The sequence below is a fragment of the Lepisosteus oculatus genome, chromosome 7 (genome assembly GCF_040954835.1).
Source record: "Lepisosteus oculatus isolate fLepOcu1 chromosome 7, fLepOcu1.hap2, whole genome shotgun sequence".
Lineage (NCBI taxonomy): Eukaryota > Metazoa > Chordata > Actinopteri > Semionotiformes > Lepisosteidae > Lepisosteus > Lepisosteus oculatus.
Genome location: NC_090702.1, coordinates 34,048,635 through 34,076,556, shown reverse-complemented (window position 1 = coordinate 34,076,556; position 27,922 = coordinate 34,048,635). Strand labels below are relative to the sequence as shown.

Sequence of the window (27,922 nt, the reverse complement as noted above, 5' to 3'; positions counted from 1 at the left end):
CCCCACAGATGTGACTCGCAGCTTGGGACAGAAGCAACGCAGCTGCTCTTTTTACATTCTGTAAACCACTGGCTTTCTGAACGAATACGATTTTCTTGAGCAAACGCTCCAAAAATAAAAAGGTCAGTTGCGGCACTTCATACGCATGTGAATGGCTAATAAAGGTCACACAGGCTTGTACAGAGAAAAAACACGGAGAGCTCTACCAGTTCAAGCACATCTGAAGCTGAACTTACCAGGATTCTTCACAAATTGTTGAAAATGGTCAGAATCGGCAAATATTTATGTTTGGGAACATAATGGTCATTCACGCCATGGTTTGGAAAAGAACCAAGAATCTTGACGCAGTCAATTATACACTTGCAAACAGTATAGGCAACACCTAGAGTTAATTCATGAAGAACTGCTTAGTCGGACAGTAATTATTGCCCTCTGTTGTCCCAGGGCTTATACACTCACCTCATATTTGCTCCACAGAACCCAGGTGTTTACAGATTCTGCAACACATATTCATGTCTGTTTACTTTTGTGTGTGAATTTGGTTTAGCTTCGTCATCAACAAAGAATCCGGGAAGAAAAGTATTGATAACCGATAGTACTACTGATAATTCTGACCTGTTCTGGAACCTTCCAAACAAAGCTGATCCTGGAGACCCCAGACCCATGGAAAAAAGCCGTTTCCAAACGAAATTCTTCTTTTATTTAATTGTACACTTCTTTAGCTTGAGAATTTCATTAACAACTACTGTTTTCAGTCCTAACCATTGAACTATTAAAACGTAAAAGTTGCAGACATTTTAACTTTTTGGCAGCTGAAAATGATGAGATACAATCACATTATTAGCTCAGTTAGTGGCTTACTTAACTAATGCTGCTTGTCCAGAATGAAAGCAGACATACAAGGTAAGTTTGTAAGGTATGGACATGAAGTTGTCTTGAGAAGCTGCTGTATTTGCTCTTTTAAAACAAAAAGAGCATTTCCAAATAATTCAGCAGTTTGTTTTGCAGTATCTGTTTTAAAAGAACAATACTTTCCTACTGTATGTCTAGAGCTCAGCTTATTGATGTTTTCCTAGTAACATACAAGGCACAGAAGGACACTACCTGCACATCACAAGTGATCATTCTCCAGAACACAGGGGAAGAAGAGCAGAGTAAAAGCAAGCCTGTGTGCAGGTTGTCAATGCTTGGTGCAATGAAAGATAATTGACAATCTGCTTAATCCCCCTGCAAGTGTGGATGGCACTGTACCAGACGATGACACGTGGTCAAAGAGAGAATCACTTGACACAACCTCAATATAACCGAAGACCTTAGCCACTTCAGAAAAAACGTGTTTCCTGAATGTAAGCCTCAGACGGCAGCCAGTACAATGTGGTCTGTTTGACAATGACCCTCACTTGGCACAATGACCTCAACAATGACCCTCACCCAGCACCTTGACAGATCAGGGACAGAGTTACTGTATGTCAAAAAGGAATGAGGCAGTTCAAGTGCACACTAATGACTCTCACTGACCTCACATTTCACATGACGAGGAGAAAGATGTTCAGGTAGCTGGTTTACAACAGGAATCCAGGAATAAAGGATGCTGAAAATGCTGTTATTTTGCAGAACTTAATTCAAGCCACCAACAACTTCCTGACTGTGTTTCTTGTGACAATTCATTGGAAAATAAATGTTACCATGGAGAGTCAGTTGTGTGATTAACACTGGTAGTGTTTTTTGCCACTAGCACAAAGCATTTATTTACACAAGAAAACAGATAAATATGCTCTTTCCTTTTATTGCTGGCAAAACATCACCTTTAAAAATTGACGTTGCCTTTTTAAATGTAAAATCATCTCCAAAGAATTCTTCAACAAAGACGCATACTGGAATGATTCAGATCTAATGGCATATTTTCTAGCACAAATGAGAGGAGGCATAGAATGACCACTAACAGGAGGCTCTAAACCCTCCTCCCCTGAAACAATCTGAACTGCATTTCACTTACTGTACATGATAATCATGGATTTTTTTGACCATGTCTGTGGCCAGTGCTCTCAGGAACAGAAAGACATTTCTGTTCTGAGGGCATTTAACACAGATGAAAATCTCGATATGACAGTGCTTCTTATCCAATATATTCACAAGAGGTGAATTCATCAAGTCATCATGCCTTTCAAACACTGGTCCTCCACACTTGCACAGCTGAAATTCCCCAAGTCCAACGCACAGCTGCTGAGCATCTGCACGTTCTTTCCTGGAAACATTTCTCTGACCCACACTGGTCAAGCTTTTAAGGAACCATCAAGATAGAATGAAGAGTAGGAGGGGAAGAACAGCAAGGAGGCAGATGTTTTCAAAGATGAAGTGCACTATTTGTTCCCATTGCCTAAACGGGCACAGTAACTAAGAATTTTAAAGTGCCACGTGCTCTAGAAAGCTCTCCGACCGAGTGCTCGATCCTTCAAGACCTTGTTCAAGCCTGTGACGCAACATGGGCGCCTCGATCTCATTCACTCTTGAGTGGACATTAAGGAGGGTACCTCCGGATCCGGGGGGGTTTGGGTGGCGGTGTGTCTAGCTTCTCCTCATCCGAGTTCCTGTCAGGTTTCTCAGGGCTGATTTCATCCTGCGGGAAGCAGAAACACATTTTGAGAAGGGTTTTGTATTTTATACCCACTTAATCTCTTTCCATTATATGTCTTGTACTGCACAGGAAGCATGACAGCAGGCAGAAAAACCCCTCTGACCACCCACAGAACCATTCATACAGCAGTCAGCAAGCAACAGCTGTTACTAGCGACTGAAGGAGTGGCACTGACCAACATTGATGCTACACTCAAGATGCCCAAGACTTTTAAGGACTTGTTCTATTAAGAGTGCCCTGACAAACCTATCCCTGCTTGGTAGTGCTCTGCCAATTTTACACCACTGTCTGGAGAATCCTGAGGAAAAAAAAATAGGTTAGACATCACTTTTCTTTGCTCACATCTTGACTTCTTAAAACAGAAAATGCAAAGATATGGTTTGAAAGAAATACTTTTTATAAGTCAGACATAAAAGCCAGCATGAAATGAAAAAGAAATTAAAAACATTTTGAAATTGTGTCCCATTCATTATAAAGGGTTATCCTGTGATTTGCAAAAAAAAAAAGTCATTTGACCATAATGGTTAAAAACTAAGAAAATTACTAAGAATGTTTATGATGTTCGTTATCTAATGACATCCTGCAAAATCACCACTTGACATGACTTTGTGATGATAAAAATATCAAAAGACTTACATACAATAGAAAGTAATGTTTTCAACTTCCTAAGCTCATCAAATACAAAATGATTTACCAGAAAAGTAGGAAACAGAAACCATTTCTAATTGAAAATAGACAACCACCAAAGCAGCAGTTTAGGGAACCACTGGGGAAACAGTTTTCTACACAATCACCAGAGTGATACTCTTCAGTGAGAAACCCTCTCTGGTGTCTTATATTATTCTGACACCTTCACAATGAAATGGATACATTTGCCTGATATAAGGCATCACATGAGCTTCAGCACAGGCCAGAGAGCCAGTACACAGCAGGACAACAGACAGACTCCGCTCGAGTCAAGCAATCATGTACTTGTTGTCACCAGCCTACAACAGACGGATCGATTAACAGGCACTCTCCCTCCCTGTGTGCTTGTACTTGTTTCCAAGTTGCTTCTAATCTTCCTGTGAATTCTTCATGGTGCTCAGCATTCCTTTTTCCATTTCATTCAGAAGGGGGTACTAGGAACTGAAGCTTAGAGATCAGAGCATCAGGCAAAACCTGATGTAAATTATAATTACCAACAGCTGAGCACAAAAAAATCACCCTGAATCTTAAATTATTTGCATTTCTTTTCTTCTTGGGATTACAAGACCCAGGTCTTCCAGCCTTCTTATCAACTTTCTGGCCTTGTTCCAGACATGTTCTGTCCTTGTGCTTAGCTCTTGAATAATGGAGTTCAAATAAATAAGTAAACAGTGAGTGAACTCTAAAAAAGAACGAAATGCCTGCTGGTTATTTTTCCCCAGATGCCTGACTATTCTCAGGCTCTCCAAAAGCATTATGTCAGAGATTCTCTGGTTTTAGTGAAGGAAGCAGGACTGTGTATGTGGCAGCAGGCCAGATGCCGCTTTTCTGCAACTTGTAATGTTCCTTTTTTTTTGTTCTTCATAGCTCAGCACATCCTGCCTTTATTCCAGACAAGAAATGGATTCTACATTTGTTGGGATAGTTACGACAAATTAATTTCAGAACAGGAGTGCTTTAACCCCTTTTTCTCAAGGCAAGTCTGAATCTTTCCACTTTTCTCCTGCCTCGGGACCCAAGATGGGTACCTCTGCTTGTCAGGATGTAGATATGATTTACTATGAAACTGCATTCTGGAGGGTAATCTTAGATGGCATATTCACAAAGATAACTCCCTAAAGTCAAAATGCTTGCTCTTCCTGCAAAACCTAACCACGTTATAGAACACAGTCTTGTGGCCTCTAGAACAAAAGCAGCTAATAACAACAAAACCATTCAGAAAAATATCTGTTATGGAAACAAAGAGGGAGAAGAGTAATGATCTATTATCGGTCCATATAACCACTTAAAACAGGTTACCCAGTAATATAATCTGAATTGTTACCGACCTTTTCAAACACTAAACACGTGAAAATTCACAAGTCGAGCTTCGTCAGAAATGTGCCGCATGACTCAGAAGAGCTCGAGCACAACACAGAGCAAGAGGCCCAAGACACAAACAAGTACTGCTAACGTTTCGCTTTTCATTTCAACTGGCAGCATAAATTCATCTTCACTTTCAGCAGATTGGGCTTTGGAGACCAGAATGCATCGCAATTGGAATAAACCAGCATGGCATGGTCAAACAAAAGCCAAGTGAGAGTGCATCGCAAGAATCCAAAGGAAAAAGAGATCAGTTTTCTAGCAGGGATTATGAAAGACAGGAAGTTAAATAAAGGAAAATCAGTCAAGTCCATCTTGGAACACATAACCCACAACTGAAGATGTTACTTATTATACACATTATAATCTTTTTTTAATTTTACTCAGTACAGCAGCTTACGATCTTTACTCAACATAAAACACTTTAAACTGATTTTGACTATAATCTTCTCAATAATACAAGTTTAAAAGAAGATGTAACTGACAGGAGGCTTTCCAACGGTAAACTCGGGAACGGTGTAGTTAAACGATCATAATCAGCAAAGATTGCTACATTACAGTTTAAATCTCCCCTTGGCCGAACACAATGGTGAAGTCTGATGTCTGGAGGGTTACACATATTGTGGATCAGCAGTAAGGTCCTCTTACCATGCCATCTGCCATTTCTGAGTTTGCTGGGCTTTCGTACTGCTGCAGCTGCTTCTCGAAGAGCTGTGCGATGGCTCGATGGACCAGTTCGTACTGTTCCTGCAGCGCAAAAGAGACGTCGATGAGAGACTCGGGCACTGCCATATCACTATGAGTTACGCCAACACACAATTAATCTGGTTGCACTGCTTACCTTGGTTTGTACAGCCGAATGCCTCTGTGTTCTCATCTCCTGAATTAGATGGAAGATGTTGAAGTCTTCTGGAATTTTCTAGAACAAAAGGAAGAGGATCAAGTGCTTACCACTCACATCTTATCAAGCACAAGTACTGCACGAGCCAAAGTATGGAATCAATAGTGCAGCACCATGACAAAAATCACTGTGATTAAAAATTGTAACAAAAATGAGGAAAACATGGTGGAAAATAATTGATCCCGAATTGTGTGAGATACAAACACAGACAATAGATCACCATGGAAAATCAAAATTGCTGCAGAACTCGCCGGTTCCTATTTTTTTCTGTGCTGAATATGCTGGTGGATAGTCTAGTGACTTGTTACTGTCAGGCATCTGCTTTAAATTACAGAATACATCTTCCGGCTGATGTGCATGTGGTAATCACTATTATGAAAAGCAGCAAGGCCTCTCAGACGATATTTCTTCACAACCACAACTCAAAGGCAAGTCTTAATGGTGTTCCCTTAACTGGATTAGAAGAAAAATTGTAAGAAAAAAAAAGTAAAACTGGCAAAATCATTAAGTGCTACTTTGAATCAAAAGCTCTTAAAAAATAATTGATGTTACTCTGGGCCGACAGAGATAGTTATTTTTTCTGTTTGTTCACAGTGCTAGCTGTGTTCAACAATAGCTAGTACAGTCCTGCCCTGTGGGTAAGGGAACTTACAAGGAAAACCCAGGATTACAGACTGTCTAACTCAGGAGCACTCTAACAGCCCAGCACTGCAGAAGTACTGTACACTCACGACATCATCCTTTCAGCATGAGCTCATTGCCAGCGAAGGACAAAAACCCTTGTATCAGGCCAGCGATAGCACTAGTGCTTGCAAACTTCCAGTCGGGCCCTGAGGCTCTTCGATCTCAAACAAAGTTCACGTACATAAAAGTTCTAGCAGGGTTTAGGCTACAAGCAAAGAAGAACATCACAGAGAAAACGTAACTGCAATCCACGATTTGGAAAGGAGCACAGAGAGGAGCCTGGGGGATAAGAACTACATCAGGCTGATAGTAGTATTCTCTTTTACACGGCAAAAGAGAAGATGTTCAATTTGCTACTCATGCATCCAGCTGGGGAGTTACTGCGAAATACATGAACCTAGTTTATTTGTACATAAAATACTGCATAGCTGTATCATGTACATTAAATACTGTTTGATCTGAAGACAACTGTCAGTTTCTTCAAAAATTTGCAAATGCTTTAAAGTGCAATCTTTCCCAAGATTGAAGCAGTGGTTCCAACATGCACCCTGACATGATTTATCTGGCAGAGCACACATCCTTCCTAGTTGCGCAACTTTTCTACAGAGAAGAACAACTTTAGTTCCCATCAGGCCTCAGCTTCCGTCACGCTCTGCACTATACTACCAATACTATTCCCAGGCTCTCTGCGCGTTTCCTAATCTTTACAACAATTACAAGAAGGAAATATGTAGATTCGGAGAAACTGCCATCTTAAATACAAAGATGTTTACAAGAAAAAGGAGGCCGCATTGGGCTGTCACCACACTCAATGCCAGCATGGTGATATGATAAATTTGCTCAGGCGTGCAAAGACAATAGTGAATCTAGGGATTACCAGGAATAAGGAACAACATCGTTCTCTCCATCAGTTTCTATTTTTGTGGCATTTGTCTGAAGACAAAACACGACGAACGCAGATTCTTACCCCAGCTTTCAGCAAGTTCCACGTGTAGTCAATGGCACAAATGGCTCCTGTTCGTCCACACCCAGCGCTGGGATCAAAAAACATACAGGGTCACGAAACACAAAACAACCAATCAGAATCCACTGTAGCCACCGATGGAGACCATGTAGCCACAAATGAGAGACAGCACACGGAGAATTGTGAACCTAGGGGCAAATGATTTTGTATTAAGAGTCCCTCTGCACCTTGTCGCAAAGAGAAACGATACTAATCAAAGCACCTCAAGCACTGGAATTCTCGTAAGCGATGGAACAACCTGAACATTCCTTACAAGGATTCCAGAACACATGTGAACATGTGGGTTCAATTGCTCAGACAACTGGGTTGAGCACTAGCTTGAAGGTACTTCAAAGTACTTCCTGGCACTAAATGAAGATCAAAAAGGTTTTGTTCAAAGAATCGCCCACTAAGCTAAAACACGATTTCTAAAGTAGACATGACATCACTGCCTCAGAAACAAATGATCTCTGTAGTCTCTTGGCAGAAGGACTGTAGCCTAGGCTTCATTTCACAAACAGGACATGTAAAGTTGTTTTTGCTGATGAAACTCATTACACAGCCACATGGTCAACTTAACATCTAGGGAGCTACACATTTCAAATTTAAGTTTGAAAACTTATTACATTTAATGTCTTTATCCAGAATGGACCAACGACATTTTATGCCATGATAGCACATAAATGACAGTTATAAGATCAGGCAAGGTTTGAGAGTCAGACTTCTAGAATTAAACAGTTAAGCTGTGGCAGAAAACAGCCAGACAGCGTCCAACAGGCTTGCGCACTTGTGCTGAAAAGTAGTAATCCCGACAGGAATGAGAGACTCTCACCTGCAGTGAACACAGATAGGCACATCTTCATGCTCCTGGTACTCTCGCATAAAACTGATCATGTCTAGGATGGAGTCAAATGACGATGGGACATCGTGATCCGGCCAGTTGATATAATGAAATTGGTGTATTCTACGAGTTTCCTTCAGAGAAAGAAAGTACAACAAGTCAAACTCCTGTGCCTCCTACCCCAAATCCTGTTGTCACAACACAAACACAAAACAGGCATTTGCAGCAGATTTAAAGAGGACAAAGAAAAAGGAAATACTCACATTCTGAAACTCGGCTATAAGAGTTCTTATGTAGTAATCTGTTCTAGCTTCTTCTGCCTCCTAAAACAAGCAAAGGGATGACAGTCCTGAAAATAGCAATCTTTTGTCTTTAAACAGTGCAAAGTGTTCACCTGTAACCTGAATTCTTTATTAACATTAGACCACATCAGTATGGCAGGAAAAGTTTAATTCAACATAGGAAACCACTGTTAATGAAATCTGTTCACAATAGAAGCCAAGATGGTAGCTGAATCTGGAAAGGTGAGGACAAAGTGAAACTAATTTTGCTTGTAAGAGAAGGTAAAAAAATGATTTACGTATAGAACTTCCGTGCCCGCTTTGCTATTCATTGATTTTGACTGTTAACAGTCAAAATTGCCATCAATAATTACAGCACAAATTCTGATCAATCAATTCGGGGCTCAGCTTTCCAGAATTAATTCAAGTAAACAGTCCCACAATAATTACAAATAAAAAGCACTGTAGTATCCAAATTTCACCGAAAGAAAGGAGAGCTTATGGCTGAGTATGCCCGTGCAGACTCCACAAACTTCGCCAGGTTTAAAAATTAAACATGTTTTATTCACATTTATTTTGGTTTAGTCAAACCAAAGACCAATACCAAAACTAATCATGTTTTCAGTGTCATGTGCTTATCCAGAATGAATCTTTTCTGTCATTAGTCAGTAGAAAACCTCACAAATTCATCATATAAGGCAGCAAAAGGGGATATGAATGCAGGCACTAGCACTTCTTGACTTTTCTTAGCAAGTTTCAGTTTGCATCAAGCTTCTCTCACATTTCCACGCAAGTCACATGATTCCATCATTTTAACATGGTGTCTAGACACCCCAGTATGGCTCAATCAAGCCATTTATCTTTTGCAAGGAAACTGTCTTTACAACAGCTAAAACAGATAGCGAATTATGATAATATACAGAGCAGAATGATTTTATATTGTCTGATTTAATAAACGCGTTTACCCACTGGATACTGAACTCTCAGACTGCCACCTTAGTTAACAGGGGCACTGAACTTCCCTCTGCCTGTAAATCTGCCACTGATGAAAGGGCTTTAAGAGCATAATAAATGGAAAAAAGCCCTTCAATAATGCAGCTGTAACACTTCTTGCATAAAATAACTATATAAAAAAATCTCAGCTATTGATTTTCCACAGAATAATGCGGTGCATCGTCTAAAAAGAATAAACATTAAGTAATTCCATTGCGTCAAGTTCTTTTGTAAGTATTGCAGCAATTAAGTAGGAGCACTTCAAACATCAAGCGCTGCAATGTTTTGGCTTCAGCGACACTAAGCTATGTACAGCGTGGAGGAGAGAAAAATCATTGTTGTTCATTCTTTTTTACAGTTCCAGTATCAATATCATCATCTCCCACCTGGCACTATAACTACACAGAGAAAATAAACTAAACACTCGTAACTGCAACATATTCAAAATGCCATCAGGAAAATGGCGATGTCTTTTAAGGCGGGTGCCCTGACATTTATTGAAGAGACATGACAGAAGTAATTTCATTATGCTGATTAACTTCCATCTTCAACAGAGGATCTATAGTGAAAGTCACAGGCTAGGAGCATGGACTCGCAAATGGAAGCTAGTCATGTGTTTGTCAAGTGGAAAACATTTTTACTAAAACTGGTGGCTAAATGGAAAATAAAGGGATGAAACACACTTACACATGAGATCTTAAATGGTCCAAAAGACAAAGGCTCGTCACCAAACAGGGGATAGTAACGTTCACACTTTTTCTGTAGAGAAAACAATTTTTTAAATAAAACACTGATGGAACAAAGTTTAACTTTTTAGAATACATTTTTATCATTTATGGGTACGATGCACAAGTCTAGCTTGATTACAAACTAAGTTATGAAAAATGTTTTATGTCTTCTTCAGAAGTATAAGCACTTAATAATAGTACAATCAAGTAAAATATGTTAAGTGTATTTCTGGTTTACATTAGACCTGAGAGAAACCCATATATATTATGGCTAAGGATAACCTCTACAGACAATGTCTAACCTTAGGTTATCTCCAGTCTGGGATATACACCATTGATACTGTATACTGTCTTCTCAAGCTTAGGAAAATGTAAAAGGTACTTTCTAACCTAAAGATATTGCCAACCTCAAACACAGTGTTACATATTTTCATGACACAAGAACCTCCAGCTCACTGAATCAGTACCACACATGATACCTACAGTTACCTCTGATTGAGAAATGGCACAATGAAAATAAACCCCAAAAAGAACAAACATTGAAAGAACCAATAAAGCTGAACCATCTTACCCTTCCCATCTCAAACTCTCGACAAGCCATAACAATTACCTAAAAATAGTGGACAGGAAAAAACAATGAACTTCAGATGTGACATTTTGCACAGGTAATTGAACCATTTGATTGTTGTATTACATACAAAGACCCAACCGAACCAAGTGTTTTAAAATAGGAAAACATTACAAACACAAACTGCTGATATGAATATATACAGTATATATAAACAGAGCCTGGGACAAGTTAACTGGCTTTTGCAGACATATTGCAAATTGTAATACCGCACAACTATTAATGATGACTGATGTACTTCGAAGTTTATTAAACTATTTTCACAAAAGGACTTGTAGGTCACTGTTCAATATGTGTAGCAGTGATACATGTTGTCACCTATTGCAATCATTTTGAAAACAACTGCACAGTAAAACCTGTATGAACAGGTTTAAAGTTTTTTTTTCCCAAAATCAGATTAAAAACACTATGAATACGGTAAATGCAGCAAATCCTGGTCTGACAGTTTTGAAACCATTAGCCATCTGTTTCTGACAGTGATGACTACTTACAGCAACTTTGTATTCCCAGATCATCCTCCAGAAATCTATGAGGGTGTTAGCTAGCGGTCCCTGGGTGGCAATGTAGGCCTCTGGCCCATGCATACCCTGAAAATCAGAGGGAAAGACTTCAGATCAGGAAGCACCAAGTGCTACAGCAACAATAATTTGACCTCCTCTGAGATAAACTTTAACTGGCAATGTTGCTACATATTTATGAGCTCACTTCATTCTACTATACTGATATGTGATTCAGACTACAGTGAAAACATGTTCCCTTTTCCTAAAAAAGAAGGAGTACATTTCACCACACTCATGAACTCATACTCATGTATTTAATTCACAGTAATTAACTGTTGACTTTCTATTTTGGAGCTGGCAAAAATACTAAAGATCCATAAAAATAAAACACCAACTTTAGCAAAAGTGAGTTATAACAAATAATCATTCCTGTCAGATGTTAGATGGTCAGATGTCATCGAGGAGATGCTAAGTGTCCTTTGCTCAATTACAGAGGAATGCAAGTGAGAGGATTAACATGTTCCTAGTTCCTTGAAGTGGGACAGAAGACTATGACTCTGGTGCTTGTTAAATCCGCTATATACTTGACATCCAAGGAGCTCTCTGCATTCGCATACATCCCAAAAGAGGTAACTAACCTGCCCTCCAATGCAACAACCACACCATCCCAAAAAAACCTAAGCATAAGCATAGCTGTCTGTTTTCTTGATACAGCACATAAATATACCATAAAAAACACTCGCCTGTTGGGATTCTGCAGTAAAGAAACAAGAAAATTCAACTTTAAAGCATCCATCCATTTTCTAACCCCTTCTTCCAATCCAGGGTGGCAGGAGAGCCAGAGAGCCGGAGCCCATCCCGGCAAGGAGTAGGCACAAGGCAAGTTAGACCTGGATGGAACACCAGTCCACCGCAGGGCACACACAGACAACCACACACATGCACACACTCACACCTAGGGCCGATTTTTCCAAAAGCAATTAATCTACCCTTATGTTTTTGGACTGTTGGAGAAAACCGGGGCACCTGGAGGGAACCCACGTGAATATGGGGAGAACCTAAAAACTCCATGCAGACAACACCCCCGGTCTGGAATTGAACCCAGGGTCCTAGTGCTGTGAGGCAGCAATGTCAACCACTGTGCCACCATGAACTCTAGAGCATGAGAGATGAAAATAGCCCGTGAAAGCAACACACTCTCTTCCTGTCAAATCACCGTCGCTAGGCTTTGAGCTACTTTAAGTTCACAGGAATCCCAGAAAAGCCTAAGAGTCAAAATGAAAACCACATTTTACCGAGGTCCAGTCTCTAGGGCTTCGAGGGGTTTAACGGTCTTTTGATTCACTTTTTACAGATTTTGATTTCAAACTGCAAGGCCTAAAACCAACACGATTCGGCCTACAAATGCTTTCGTAGCAGGCACCTGCTCAACGACAACATGTTGTCTCACACTACTTTATCCCCCCCTCAACTCAATCTAAAACATTGTGTGGAAGTCACTAAGCCCCCCATTCCACGAACAAAACAAGGACAGATAACAGAACAGATAGGGGACTGCACTGCAGCACGAAATATGAAAGACAGTGCTTCATTGATAGGACTGCACCTTAATAAAATTTGCATTGATGTAATCCGTGTCCTGAGTGGAGGTTTTTAATGTTACTTTTACTCTGCTGTGGTCAACTGTGGGGAGAAAAAAAAAAAGAAAACAATCATTAAACAGAAACAGATCACTCATGAAATAGAGAGCCCTTTATCTTTTTTTTTTGGCTACAGGAAGCAGTAAGACAGGTGGCATTATTGAAATTTTATTGCAGAGAAACAGTTTTCACATTAGTCCGAGTGCTGGCAAGACCCAAACTGCAATGGCCTGAAGTTTCTTTTGAAGCCGTTGCCTAGAGAACTAGCCTCAAAGGATGCTCAAGTCTGAGCCACAGTCATACCCTCAAACACAACGTACTTGCCCTGGGAGTGTAATGAAAAGCCAGGCGTTTCCAACAGCCTCTCTTGAAAGCCTGACCTGAAGAAGCTAAAGCATGTTCAACATCAAGGTTTCTTCGAAGTCAGGCAGTCTGCATGCTTCAGTAGTTCCCACCACGGGCCTTAAGAACATCTAAAACTCCTATTTGAAATCAGCAGGACTAAATCCGGGGAAGGGGTACTCACATGGCAGTATGTCTTTATATCTGTTCTTTTTGACATTTTCTTCTCTTTCTCCAACATTAGTGGGATAGATTTTTTCTGTTCTGTATTTGGTGGATAACCTCCGCAATTTCTGTGAAATTAAGAACAAAGAAATATTAAAACCAAACTGCACAATAAAGCGTTTTCCTTAAATTTAACCAGATGTAACACATGACAGACAATAATAACAGAACAGTCACTGCAGAGAAAACAGACCCTGGTGGAGCCCGTTCATCACGAGTGAACAAACCGCTCTTTAAGCACAGAGCTAAAGGTCACAATTTTTTCTTTTTTACTTAAATGAACAAGATCAAATTTTAGTGGGATTCACTTCCCATTTTCAGCTATGCTGGTAAAAAAACCCCACTAAACTTAGTCTTTTTTGTGTCTGTACACCACAAACCGGAAATGGATGCAACTCTCAATGGTTTTCACTAATGTCAATACAGGAATAGTAAAACATTTTAAAAAAAGCACAGTACACTGGTCGCTCGTACTGAACTATGAATGTTAGAGCTCATCAGCTTCTTCCTCAAGACAATCTCACAATATTTCTACACTTTCCGCCCCACACCGTATCCTTTCTCAGAGCTGACTGATGTGGGCGTTGTGCTCTCCAAGCCCTGTGCTACATTTATTCTTCTCTTCCTTTTGAAAAAAATACCAAGCAGATGTAAAAGACAAAAATGTTCTGCTGTGGTGAAGTCCACACTGCAGTCAGGTAGAAATACATGTATCGTGTAGCTGGTGTTTGAAGACCTTTAAGTATTATAATTTAATTTTTATTAAAATCTTAAGGCATGGATTCCTGAACTTTTCTAGCAAAAGGATCCATAAAATAGCCCCCTCCTCACCAGCTATTTTGCAGGCGTGGGGGGACGGACTTCACTATTCTACAACACCCGCCAACACTAGATGTTGACACGCATAGCTTGTAAACACACCTCAGCAAGTAACACAGGTTCACACCTGCCTCTCCCCCATGCTGTGAGACTCCAGGAACACGGGCTCATTTTGGGCTCCAACACCTAGTTTAAAGAGCCAATTGGCTTAAGGAAAGCTAGTGTTTAAAGAAAAAGAATAGTAATGTCATTGTGCTTTAGAGCTTTTTGCTTTTCTAAAGTTTTTTTAGATTTTTCACTAAAAGGTTTCATTGAATCAATGAATTCTAAAAATCTCAAAACTCACAGACCATCATTCAGCACTGCTATGGATAAGCTTCAGCAGCTCTCATAAAACATCCAAAGATATAGCAAGAACCCTCATTTGTTCTGCCAGTAATTTAACAGCCTGAACAGTATATAATTCTGGCCAAGGGTCTGTGCTCAATGTATATATAGAAAATACAGAAAACCTTTAGCTGAACACTGAAAAACCATCGTACCCTTCTTTAAATAGGAATTCCTGGAACCAGCAGTTATGTCTTTACTTAGCATTTCATGACCAAATCAAACATCCTTGAATTATTAAATGGATTAAAAAAAGGATTTAAACAATGTTACATTTTTTTTCTGCAACAGTAAAAATAAATAGGCTGGCTAGTCCTTTATGCATAGACAGATGCACTTACAAAATTGTATTTCACTCAGGCACTGAGTACTGTACTCAGGCACGTACATTAACCCTGCAGAGCACTGAGAGGAGTTTAATCACAATGGTGAGTTCACACTCATCAATCCACAGCTTAACACTCACACTTTAAACAGGAAAAGGACTGTTACGTTGCAAAAAAAAAACCAACAAATGCACCTTTTCATTGCCTCTATGGTTCAAAGCCATTATCTGACGAACAATTAAAAAGCCAATTTGAGCGATTCCATGTTTTGTTACACTGACCTAGCCAATTTCACTCAGTGGGGAAACGAGAAGGGGGAATAACTCATACTATGCATAGTCCTACGCTGTTTGCACTATGGAGATCTACTATAGCCTTGTACACCGAGAAGGTGAAAACTCAAGCTAATAAAATACCCAAGGCCCACAGAAGGAGTTAATGCACATTTTATAGGTACCAGACAAGTCCGTAATGGGCTGCATTTCGGTCTTTAAACACAGCCCCAAAAGAATCAAGCACAATAGGGGTCCTTTGCAGAGTGCGGGCTCTGCCTTGAATAGAGCAGGGAACTGTATTAGCGTTTCAATGGAGCCGGGGCTGTCCTGGCCAGCACTGAGGAGCTGAAATCATGCCTCAATACGCACAGCGCGTCCCACAGACTCGCACTGCTGCTGTACACCTCCTGAGGAGCAAGCTTAATCCCCCAGGTTCCTGCTCCGAGCTTTTTGTCATCGTTTCATTCGCAGTATTTCTAAAGGACATCACTCTGCAGCTCTCTTGAAACGGATTAGAGAAAGAGAGAACTCAAAGGAGAGAATGTGTTAAAGATTCTAATGCGCGTTGAGATTCGAGTCTCCTGCTTCCATCTAGACTCTTTCATTTCTATAGCCACGGGGGAAAAAAACAGCCTAATGCACATACAGTATCACAGACTGGTGGTGGAAGTCTTCACCACATTCAATCTTATATACAGCGCTGCCCAGCTTACAAAAAATGACAAAATAACAGATGATTCAATTATTAGTAAGTTCTGTATGTTTTACTGTTCTGTATGTTTCTCTGTTCACCAAAGTTCAAGCAAGTAGGCATTTTTTCCCTGACTCTTGCAGTTAAACAGGGTTTGCAAAAAAGCCCAGCAGAAATGGCCTGTCTGGGGTTCCTGGTTGGGTTTCTTCCCTGAACTGGAAATGGTCTCAGCCTCCAGGCTTCTGAGAGGATGTTAATGTCTCAGCAGATGGATTCTTTTTGTCTGTACTTACTCATGGTCCACTAACACCATTTCTTTTTAGTGCTCCTCTTATAAAAAAAAAAGTTGGAAGAGCTCGTAAGAGGCATTTCAGAATGCACGAGAAACAGACAACTGAATCAGGCCACCAGTGTGCAAACCCGCTCCGACTCAACTCGGTCTCCCACTGTGGAGGGGAGGGTGTGTGACACAGGAAATGAATGTGTTTCAGAGACTGTCTGTGTGGTAAGGGCTGTATAGAGGTTTTAGGACAGAAGTTCCTGTCAATACTATCTATAATATTTTGTCCTTTGCAGAGAGTTTTGCGTAACTGTGGAAGGGCAGAGAGAAATCAAAGCTGTTCATCAGCAAATTGCAATACCACAGTATTCAGAGGCGCCATAACAAGAGAACGCCTGCAAGAGCTTGCTTACTGGGCTTCAAATTCACAATCTTTTCATGAACACTGGGGATCAAGAAAAACAAAACTAGCACTTCCTACTGATCAGTCGTGGTGGGTAACAGAGAAGAAATGCCATTAGCCCGTCAGGAATGCTAGACCTACAGCAGGAGGTTTCTTATTTCTCCAAGATGAAAGTGCTGAGAAAGCACTGCCCATCTGATTTTAGAAATACAGACAGCCAGCTACCATTTTTTGGAATATGGAGCTCTGCTGTACAGCTTGATACATTTCTCATTATTGGAGACCGTCAGTAGTTTAATGTCTTTAAAATGCAAAACAAAATGCAGCTACTCACAGACGTGAACCGAGACTATTCACACATTGCACCACGCTGTCGGGTTTTCAGCAAGAACAAAATATAACCTAGATGTACTTCCTTCTATAGGAAAGAAATCTCTAAATGAGTCTCTGTTTTGGACATTTTTTAAAACCGAAAAGTTGCATCAGCAAAAAGTGGAAAAAATTATTCCTGAGAGAAAGGATGAGCAAAAGTGTCTAAACAGTGCCCTAAAACCATTTTAACTTAAAAGGAGATATTTTAACAAAGATTTTCAGCAGAATTCTTGAGAAAGTTATACATTTCTCCCATACTTTGTCTACTGTCAAACATTTTCAATGAAACTTATTTAATTTTAGATCAAATGTACAAAGTAAAAAGCAAATTAAATATACACACAGGTGAAAGAAGTTGCATTTTTAAAGGGACTGGATGTAAATCCATCAAAATATGGTATTAGAATCTCTGCACTCAGCTTCCTTCAGCTACTTAATCCTGTTTTTCATACACACAATTTGTTCAGGTGGATTATTTTGTGTTTTTCTGGGTCACTTGGTCACATTCTGCATTTGTTTTCAACCAGCTGTTTGCTATGCTAAACACTCCATTGCTATGGTAATCACCACACCAGTGCACTATCTCACTTAATTCTTTACATACTGTAACAAAATTTAAAAAAAATATAATCAAACAGCAACCAACCAGAGTGGTTATGTAATTTCTAACAGGAAATAATTTATTACAGTACTTGTAAAGCAGATTTGCTCCCTGCTCAATTGGAAGAAAACAATTTCTGAATTTCTGAAACAATACAATACTCTACAACTTCTTTGACAACAAAACTCTTATCAACAGAGGGAAATTAAGTTTGCGGATATCCAATCCTTGAAACAATTTACTGTACCACTAGTACGACAGCTCTATCGCGCAGAGAACGGCATGTTCTCAAGGATCTCTGAAGCTTCACACTACCCTCCAACTCGCACAGCAAAAGCGTGTTTGGACAAACTGCGAGTAGTAAGTTTAGTAGTAAGAAGAAAACTGCTGAAAACCGAATTTAAGATCAATTCATATACACCATCTACTGTACATCAATATATATGCACATATACACACACACATGCACACGCATTATAAAGATAACCAATAACACCAAGCAACCTCTTTGGGACTTGGCACCAGCCGAGCCAAGTCTAGTTTAAGGACAAACCAAGATTTTGCTCAGAGCACCTTCATGGACATTGGCGAGTGTCACTCAGACAAGCAGAATGATAGGCTCATGGTTGAGTACAACAGACAAACCTGTGGGCTGGTCCAAGTGTGAGGATCTGGGCAGGAGTTTCAAGTCAGTACAGAGCTGCGCTCACAGGGATCAATGGCAACCTGTCCAGCGCCCCACACACAAAACGCTCAAGACCGTGCAAACAACTCAGGAAGTCGCATCTTCCCTTAACCAAAGGTGAGAGCAGTGCAGGGGGACTACAGGCCTGACATAGAGAGAAAGATAGGAAAAGGAGGAAGGAAAAAAGGACCACCACACACTTGCCATGGAGCATGTAGATCAGGGGTGTCAAACTCATGGTAGGGCACATTGAATAGACTGTATAGCCACCAAAATATCAGGCACAACAACTGCACAGTTTATTTATTTGGAGTGTTGTGTATTTCTGGCATTTATTTCACAACACATTTCCCTTTGAATGAAGCTAGCAGTTTTGTCAGATTAGCAGAATTTACACATTACCCTCTGAGTATGGGATGCTTTCTATTGTTATTAATTGTAATTTGAAGCATCACAGTTATGATTATTGTACACTACACAAACCAATGTTCTGCTGAAAAAGATAGGATAATCATGTTCAATAACTGGTGATAATACATAAGCAACAATATACCCATCACTCACTATACAAATGCTTGTTTTATAGGAGTTTCTGCTATAACAAATCATAAATTCTAATAGCCATTTTTCGCTGTACCAAGTCATTTTCTGTACACAAAAAAGGCACTTCCTTTTTTAGCAGGTTCCCTTGTGATCTTGCTTACTTAGCAATATTTATTGCTGAACATCCTCCTTATTTTTAACGTGCCATAAAAATGTGTTGCCAGTGTTTGAAGTGTTCCAAAAGAAAGAAAATAAGGAAAACATTTCTTTAACTGTAAAAAGTGAAGTGATAGAAAGGATTAAAAAGTTGTCGAAAGCCACCTGCAGTGCTTTGAAGTTGAGCTGGACATATCTTCAATTCACAAAAATATTTCAACTTACCTACTGCGCTAAATTAAATGGCATAATTATCACAAAATTCTACAGTCGTTATTTAGACAATTCAGAACTCTTAAGGCAACGACTGTTATAAAATGTGTTTTTCAAGACCTGAGGAATGACTAAATCTTTTTACAAGTAAAGTTTTATGGGAAGTTGTTTTTTTTTATCTTATTTGTTATAGGTAATTTCACATTTCAAACAGTTTTTGAAGTACAGATCACCCACTTTACTAAACTGGGGGATGGGTGTATATCAGGTGGTAATTGCAGGATTGAAAGAGACTTTTACAGGATACGAGGTTAGTGATCCGCATAACCTGTAAACTCTGCCTGAGGGGCTGATAAGACTAACGCCCAGCACCTGTTGGAGAAATCAAGCACATGGGCTTTCCATTCACTTCTGCGATGAAATATCAAAGTCTCCACTACCCTTGAAACACTGAACATTTTTTTTTCTTCCATAATCACAAGCCTTTATTACTGTTCAAAAATCTTCTAAGATCACGAAAATCCACTACGTACATCTCAAGTGAGACTCATGATGAATCAGTCACCGAGCTTGCGACAAAAGTTTGAGGAGGAGGTTAGAGGAAATGTGCACACAGGTCTCAAGATATCTTTTTTTGTTTTTCACAACTGCAAAGACATGCCCCTGTCAAATGAGATCTGTGACACGATCAAACAGCGGCTCTGCCATTGAAAAGAGGGACTCGGGGACTATGTTTGCGGTGCAGAATGCTACAGTAACATCACCAAGTGTGTCTTCTTCGTGTGTGGGCTATGCAGACATGAAGAATGCACAGACCGAATCCCATATGGGCCAACAAAACCCACCCGGCAACCCCGACCCAGCCTGCAGGCCTTTTGGTTTAACCGCCCTCGTCTAGACGTTTCAATGAGTGGCTTGCTTTTGACTTGGCGGCCCTGGATTTAAACATGCGGAAGAACGGCGCAAGCTGAAAATTGTTTACGAAACAAAAGGATAAGCTTCCAATTCGCCCACATTTGCCATCACTACACAGAGTTCACATTTGTGGTTAAGGAGAAAGAAAATGGGAGCACTTGGGACATTTGCTAGATGGTTAAACACCAAAAAGGCCTGCAAACGTCGACAATCACTGGAAGAGTGACAAGGACAAATCGCAGAACTTTGCTCCCCTTCCCAGGAGTTTGAAAGCTCCAGTGCTGCCTCCTCATGGGCAACACAGGGAGGTATGAGGGAACCTGCCCTCTTGTCATGGAACTGCGCCCGGAGCAGGCTGCTACTTCCTTGGTTTTCTGACGCATGGCTCATTGTTGAATGGACTTGCTTTGTTCTGTGGGCCTGGAGATGACGAATAACAGGAAAGCCAGGAAGGAGCAGCCACCTGCGTCTCGAAAGAAGCCAGGGTCTAGCAGGTCTTTGCAGTAAAAAAAAGAATAATTGCAAGATGCTTGTGTAACTTTTAGTAATTTACTGGTGCACCCCTGAGAAGACTTACACTCGGGTAAAGAGAGGAAAACCTCTGCCATTGCTCTTAATTGATGTCATAAGCCTGTATATTTGGATGTCATTTGTGTTATATGAGACAAGTGTTTTTGCCAAGTAGTGTTCAGTCATTGGTGGTTCTAAATTAATGATATTGCTTGGATGGACCTCCCATCTTATGTAAAATTTGATATGATCTGTTGTTTGGAAAAAAATCATTCTAAATGTGCCTTTTGCAGAGACAAACCTCTTGTTGGTGACTTTTTTAAACTAAAAAGCGGCAACAACCGTGGTAAAAAATAACTATTGTGCCATGTGTGGAAATCTGTGCTAATACACTGTTCTAATACACTGCAATGTACTAAACACCCATTCATGGTAATGCTAGACAGTGATAGGGGCTGTACTCAGATTATAAAAACTCCTTGTAAAAGGTTTAAGGCAGAGCATTACAAGAAGATGTACTTTGTATGTAGAAAAAACAGCCTTTTTGTAACAAATTAAAACTCATTTCAAATCTTCACTGAACTGGATTGTCACTTCTTGTATCCTCCTATACCTGTACATGTCTGGCTCTGTGGGGTGAAACCTTGAAATCTTCATCTTTCCTAAATCAGTGCTCCACAAGATTAAAAAGGAAACCAAACGCACACACTAGGAACTAAAAGAAATCAGGGAAACTGACTTGAATTCCCTAATGTTTGCTAATTTGTATAGAAACAAGACCTTTAAACATATTTTCAGCCTATATTGACACATTATTTATCGTGTAATTTGCCTGCTTAATGAAAGTCTTGTGTGGCAGGAGGCAGCATCAGTATTATTAATATTTTCAAGCAATCAATACAAATCATTTGAGTCATCCTCTTTCCTTTCTAAATAAGATGGACACTTTTTTGATGCCCTGATCTTGTGCATCAAATCTTTTAAAATGGAAGCAAGTAATGACTTTTCAGCTGGTTCCAGCAAAGTGTATTTTTGTGACGTTCATTAATCTGAAACGTAAGTTGTTCCACTCACTGTTATTTACCACTGTTAAATTGACTCTCCAAATAAAACCCAAGTGCTAAAAACACAGCGTATTTTTAAATTTGATGTGCACCGCATGCGAGAGAGAATGGGATTTTTGCTTCAATAAAACCTTACACAATAAAGGTGTGATTGCCATTGTGATGCAGCGTCTCTGCAAGAACAGTTTACTCATCACAGAAAGTAAATGTACACTCTGTATATTTCAGACATTCACATCATTATAAATATCAGCTGTAAAATCATATAAAACCCATATCTACCACATTTTTCCAATAAGTCTCCCAAATCTATTATAACAGCTCGACATGGAAAATACTACCAAGAAATGTTCTGCCTTGCTTTTGTAACAGATTGCCCAATTTAGCTGTGACAGCACTGTTCTGCACAAAGCCTATCTTTGACATCTACATCCCCTCAGTAATACAATATAACGTACAACCCCCAAACCATCATAAACCAGACAAAAATAGACCTATTTCACATTTTTCATATCTCATACCTTGTTACTGAAATTCATAGGGCAGGAGTTTACATTTCACCCCGATCTGGAGCTTACTGGCACCAGTTTTGGGGACCTCTTCCCCCTCCAGAAGACTTTAAAACCTTTCAATAGACGTAGCACCTTGTTAACAGGCCAGCTTCCTAATACTAAGAACCGTAGCCTGAATCTTTCACTTCAGTTACATCATCCGGGCTTGTTTTCTTACGTTTACGTGTTGATAGGATTGTTGAACCCCATTTTCAATACTCACCTTACTGAAACAATGCATGTTTTTTTTTTGCTCTTTAATGCTGATTTTTTATATTACTTTAACCGGAGCTCATCTTGGGACAAGATCATCCAAAACCAGCCTTCTGAGGGAATCTTGCACTAGTAGGTAATTTTGTCAACTACCTTACCCTTTCGCACATCTTCCCTCACATTAAATAACATAAATAAGCACCTATTTCTTTTTAAATGCACAAAATAAGTCAAGTTTTGCTTCTGCTTCTCTTCTGTTTACTGGCCTCTCACTTCATTCTCCCTAACGGTTGTCTGGAAGGGGTTTCCATGGAAACTGAGCAAGGATTACAGGACAAGCATTAAGTGGCAGCGATAGCTGGACCAGTTTTCAGAGGAGCAACAGACATGTGTCAAGGGCAGCAGAAACAGGTCAGCACAGTAGCTCTGCAAACATACATTCACTGTTGACTTCAACCCAACTGCCTGCCGACGCCACGAGAGAACAAAGCAGGAGATAAAAGCCTGTCACCCAACTTTATAATGAACCACATCTGAAAACTTTTCAAGAGCAAAAATGTTGTTTCTTTGAGAACTGGAAAGAAGCGATGTCACCACTAACAAGCAGTACAACAAGCCTAAACTGACGGGGGTTTTTTTTTTTTAAACTAAAATTTCTTTTCACTCAAATTACTAAAGAACAAATGAGTTGAGGGAGAACAGAGGGAAAAAATCATTTCTAGTGATGGGACGTACCGCCTGCCGCCTCCCCCCCATCTCACCACCATGTTTAAAAATGGTTGAAAACCCACGGGAGAGGAGGGTGTCTTGTCGGCGTCTCTCCAGCCTGCCGACGTGCTGCTGAAGGCTGTGGTTAGGCTTGGCACACAGTGGCAGGGGGGCTCAGTGGCACGCGGATCAGACGGTTCAAGATGCTGAACCAAACTGGAGACGAGTCAGGGCAGAACCTCAGCCAGTCAGCTCAACATGGCTCTCACAGCTACAGTCTTACAAGCTGGGGTGGCCCGGTGTCTCATGAGTTTTCCGATTAAGAGTAGAGATAAGCGCAAATTTATGAGTAAGAGCTTTAACAGCACATTCTCATTACTCATGGTTTACACATTCTAGAGGGATTAAAGGTTAACATCTCATTTATTACTCATCCACGTGAATAGTAAAATAATTACTTCTGTGTTAGTTGTTAGAGTATTTACATGGTTATATAAAAATATCTTCAGTATATTCAAAATATTGATAAGCAAACACGGACTCTAGGAACCTCCTGTTGTGCAGTGAAGATTCCATAAATAAAAATGTTGCATAATATGAATCTTTTTAGAAGGTGGAAGCTGTGAAATATTTTTCGACAAATGGAATGTTCTTTTGTTAATTATCTGTCTTTACCCAAAGGGTAGTCATTTGGCCCACTTTGTAGTTAGTAGTTAATTGGCCCCATCAGGCTGATTCTTGAAACCATTCAGGGTAACAGTCTCAACAATATGGCTGGATAATTTGTTTCAGACTGCCACTACCCTGTGGGTAAAGAAATGGCTCCCGTTCCCAGTCTTTATGCCTCCTACTGTACTTGTGCCCTCTGGTTCGTGTTATACGGTTTATTCAACCGCAACATTTGTGTAGGAAAATTAGACTGTCCGGGCTGAGCAAGGCCTACAGACTCCTGTTGGAGCAGTTCACTGGCGAGACGGCTGCTGGAATGACCACATCACTCACCCCCAGCCTCCGGAGAGCACACCCCCTTCACCTTGGGGACGAGCCTAGCCCATAAGAAATCCCGTAAGTGAATTCCGATGAACATGCTGGTCTTCACTGCGGAATTCCAAGATAATTTGGCTTTTCATTAAAAAAAAAATTAAATGACTCAACAGTGGGGGGGAAAAAAAACAAACGGAGAACATGGAAGCTCAGCCTTGCAAGTCGAAGCCATAGTAGGGAAAAAACAAAACAAAATGCATTTTCTCACAAACCTAGGAACACCTTTCCTTCTTTTTCTAAGTCTCCTAGTCTCTCGAGGAGGAGCTGAACTACAACATCCCCCCCCTCTTTTGCCGTCTCTCTTTGCTGTGAATAAATTAAAAACACCCCTCAGGAAAAGCACCTTCACGTGGCCCACTCGTTCCTAACGCCTTGGCGCACTGCGAAGCGGAGGCCCCGCTGAGCGGACTGAGGAGTGGAAGCTGGATGAAGAAATGGCATGATGAGCCACGCTGTCCTGAGCCTGACAGACAGCGGGAGAGGCGCAGTGAAAGCGGATATCTGTAATTACGAGCACCATCCCAGAGAATACAGATCAAAGACCTCATTTTGAATCGATAACAGCACTGGATCCTTATCTAATACCAACAACCACCCTTGAAGGCTGCTTGTACTACTGGCCTGTTTGTTCTGCTGCTGCAGCTGATACGGAAATGCATCTTGACACAAGGGAAATGGCTGAGGCCTTTTCGGTCGCGTCAGGCCTAAAAGCAGGGACTCATCTGCTTGTAGCGCTCATCATGCCAAAGATTCTTCTCCGAAACGGAGTTGGTGCGTGTCCTGTATTTTAAGTCAACTACTACTCTTTGAAACAGCGATGGGTGCATTCCAGATACCGCAGCTCTCCTCTCGCCCAGCTCCTCTCTCCCCGTTGACAGAGTCCTGCCCGTCCCACCGCCTACTCACAGACCACAGCACAAGACTACTCGTTCAACCACACTGCCTTTCTCAGCAAGCACTCCAGCCCCCTCAACAGTTACACTGAGGTGAAGGGAAAACATTTTCAACAAAAAAAAACACGTTGAACGCTGCAAAATGCCATTTTTGATTACAACTCGCGCTACAAAAAAGGAAACTCTCAATGCTTTCTGACAGGATACACAGGCCGGAGTTGTTTTTAGAGAGATCTGTAGCGTAAGTCATTTGACAAAGCAATATGAAATATCTGGGACCCACCCAAGTTCTCACTGCAGACTGGTGTATTTGTGCAAGGCAAACAGACTCCCATTGCCTCTACTGAGGCAGTGTGTCATCGTTGATAGCAAGTGATTCAGAGTGAGCAACTTTAGAAAATAAAATCAAGGTGTATAATCAGAGTGATATCAGCTCGTTCAGCAGCCGGCTCTGTGCTATCAGTGGCAACCAATGACTAGTGAAGAACTATAGAATTTTGAGTATATTGCAAAAACCGTGGAATGTAAATCCAGGAGAATTATGCCCTGAGGATTTCAACAAACTAGTATGATCTTAGAATATTGCATTTAGTCTTGGTAAACATACCACCATAAAATCTGAATTAATTGGGACACTGTTTCAAAAAGACTGGTTTATCATAAGTGTTCTGCAAGCTAAATAACAGAAGCAAGAGGGTACAGACCAAATGTATACAGGTTTAAGAGGACAACACAAATTCCAGGGGACCAACAATAAGTGTCCAACCTAAATCTCCAAATGCAGAAATAAGCCCAAGCGGTTTACAGTCCGAGATCAGAAAGGTAGTTTTAAAATGCTAGGAAATTTCATTTTGCCAGAAAAGCTAGAGGAATTAAATCTCTTCACTCTACAACAAAAGAGAACGAGAGGAGATTTGATCCACATGTATAAGATATTAAGGAACACTGACAGGATGAACCCAAGGGGCTTTTTCACAAACAGCAATGGAAAAAACAAACACAGGATCACAACAGGAAACGAAATGGGAATTAAGTTAGGCCTGAGACTAGAAAACACTACTTTACCCAAAACATTGTGGGTGTCAGGAGCAGCATTCCCACCAGTAAAGACTGTGATGGTAATAGATATGCGGACTGGTCAGTTCGCTGCCCAGTTCAGTCTTCAGCAGCATTTCTTCAAGAGATCTTTGCCATTTTATTTTGCTTTATTGAAAATGTTTTTATAAAAGCCAAAAACGAAAGTGCAAATTCACCGCAGAACTAAAGACAAAATTCCCATGTTTTCAATGTGGTAAAGACGAATGGGAAGCTGAGTGCTAGGTATGTAGATCCGATACTTACGTTTCGGTGGCAAACCACAAGGTGATTGATCTACAGACTCGCATGGACTCAGACAAGCTCAGGAAACAGTTCAAGGAGAGAGCTCATCAGCAAAATCGACCGCTTATTTTGTAAAACCAGGTAGCAGATCAGAGGATGCTGTTACTGCAGCAGGGAATATGTGTGTATTTCACAGTTGGGCATTACAACAACTTCAGGTCAATGAATTGCACATCTGTCTTCTTGAGGAAGACATCCCCCGATTCTGAGGTGGCACAAAATGTTAAGTGTTCAACCCCAGACAGAGGCGACTGTTCCCTCTATACTTCTACACTGCTCTGCTGCCGTTTTGACACCTTGTGACGAAAATGACACAGCTCACGGCAGAGTTGCTACAGACAGAAGCACTCATTTGTCAGTGAAAATAACGCAGTATCTGTTCAGTATTTCAACTGGAAAAATGGCAGTTAGCAAAATTGATCGAGGTCCAGAATTTACTTAAGGAGACCCACTGAGACTATTGGTCATTACATAAACTGTTAAAAATGAAAAAAGTACGAAATGTAACAGCTGCAGAAGACCAGACAGAATGGATTTAGTAGTTGCTGCTGAAAAATGATTTTTACTACCATTATGAATGAATCCCACAAGAATTACATCAGGCTTGATTTAAAAAAATGTTCATCCTTTTCCTAGATAAAGATCTAGGGGTATTAACTGATAATTACAAATTCTGTATTAGTTGACTTCCATGAAGTTTCTCCAAAAGCCGCCTGCAGCCGAGGTCAAGCATTGAACTGGGCGTTGTGTTCGCTCTCTCTGGTAAGAAAACTTAGTGCAACACGTACATACAAAGTCAAACTAAAACAAGACAAACAAATACCAATGTACAGTACAAGTGCACTTGCATTTTATTCACAATGATGTATTACTTAAAACTATTTAATTGATTTTTTTTACTCCGACTAAAAGTCTCGCCAACAATCAGCCCATCACATTAACCCACATTTACCTGTTAACGTTGCCGTGACTCCAAGGACATCTTAATCAAACTCCCGACTCCCGAGCAGCAGCAGTATGGAAACATCCAATTATAAGACGGCACTAGCCAAATGCAGTTCCTCTCAACTAGAAAGCTGCAAACCATTATATATATGGCAGCTGCATTAACTAACTTGGAACAATATTTAATTGCTGTGTTTCGGTCTGGGCACTAATGGATTTCTGCCTTCTGGTGTTTCTTTTGTATAAAGAAAAGAGAACACATTCAAATTTTCTTGTCAAAACTCGTAAGTTGTTCTTTGCTTCTTTTCTCAGCTTCTGAATTACTAAATCCAGAAGCAAAACGAGAAACATTTGTTCCCTCCATATTGAAACTCATTTTAATATAGCACAGGAGGTAGAATCTTCATTTCTCAAGCTCCACAGATCAGTTATAACAACTTCCACCCTGGTCCTCTTTGAAACATGCCAAATTTCACCCAGACAAGAGCGTCAGAGAGA

The 27,922-nt window shown here is 40.4% G+C and overlaps 1 protein-coding gene across 4 annotated transcripts in view; it reads right to left on the bottom strand.

The window, feature by feature from the left end:
- Positions 1–27,922, bottom strand: part of ptpn12 (protein tyrosine phosphatase non-receptor type 12) — a 62,654-nt gene that overhangs the window by 15,413 nt on the left and 19,319 nt on the right. For all 4 annotated transcript variants that reach the window (XM_069192427.1, XM_006633470.3, XM_069192428.1 and 1 more), the window contains exons 2-12: positions 13,410–13,518; positions 12,850–12,926; positions 11,235–11,330; positions 10,687–10,725; positions 10,075–10,146; positions 8,377–8,436; positions 8,105–8,247; positions 7,237–7,303; positions 5,526–5,603; positions 5,333–5,431; positions 2,532–2,617 (exon numbers count right to left, since the gene is read on the bottom strand). In XM_069192427.1, coding sequence (XP_069048528.1) covers positions 2,532–2,617; positions 5,333–5,431; positions 5,526–5,603; positions 7,237–7,303; positions 8,105–8,247; positions 8,377–8,436; positions 10,075–10,146; positions 10,687–10,725; positions 11,235–11,330; positions 12,850–12,926; positions 13,410–13,518 — 926 coding nt within the window. The remainder of the gene's footprint in view (positions 1–2,531; positions 2,618–5,332; positions 5,432–5,525; positions 5,604–7,236; positions 7,304–8,104; positions 8,248–8,376; positions 8,437–10,074; positions 10,147–10,686; positions 10,726–11,234; positions 11,331–12,849; positions 12,927–13,409; positions 13,519–27,922) is intronic.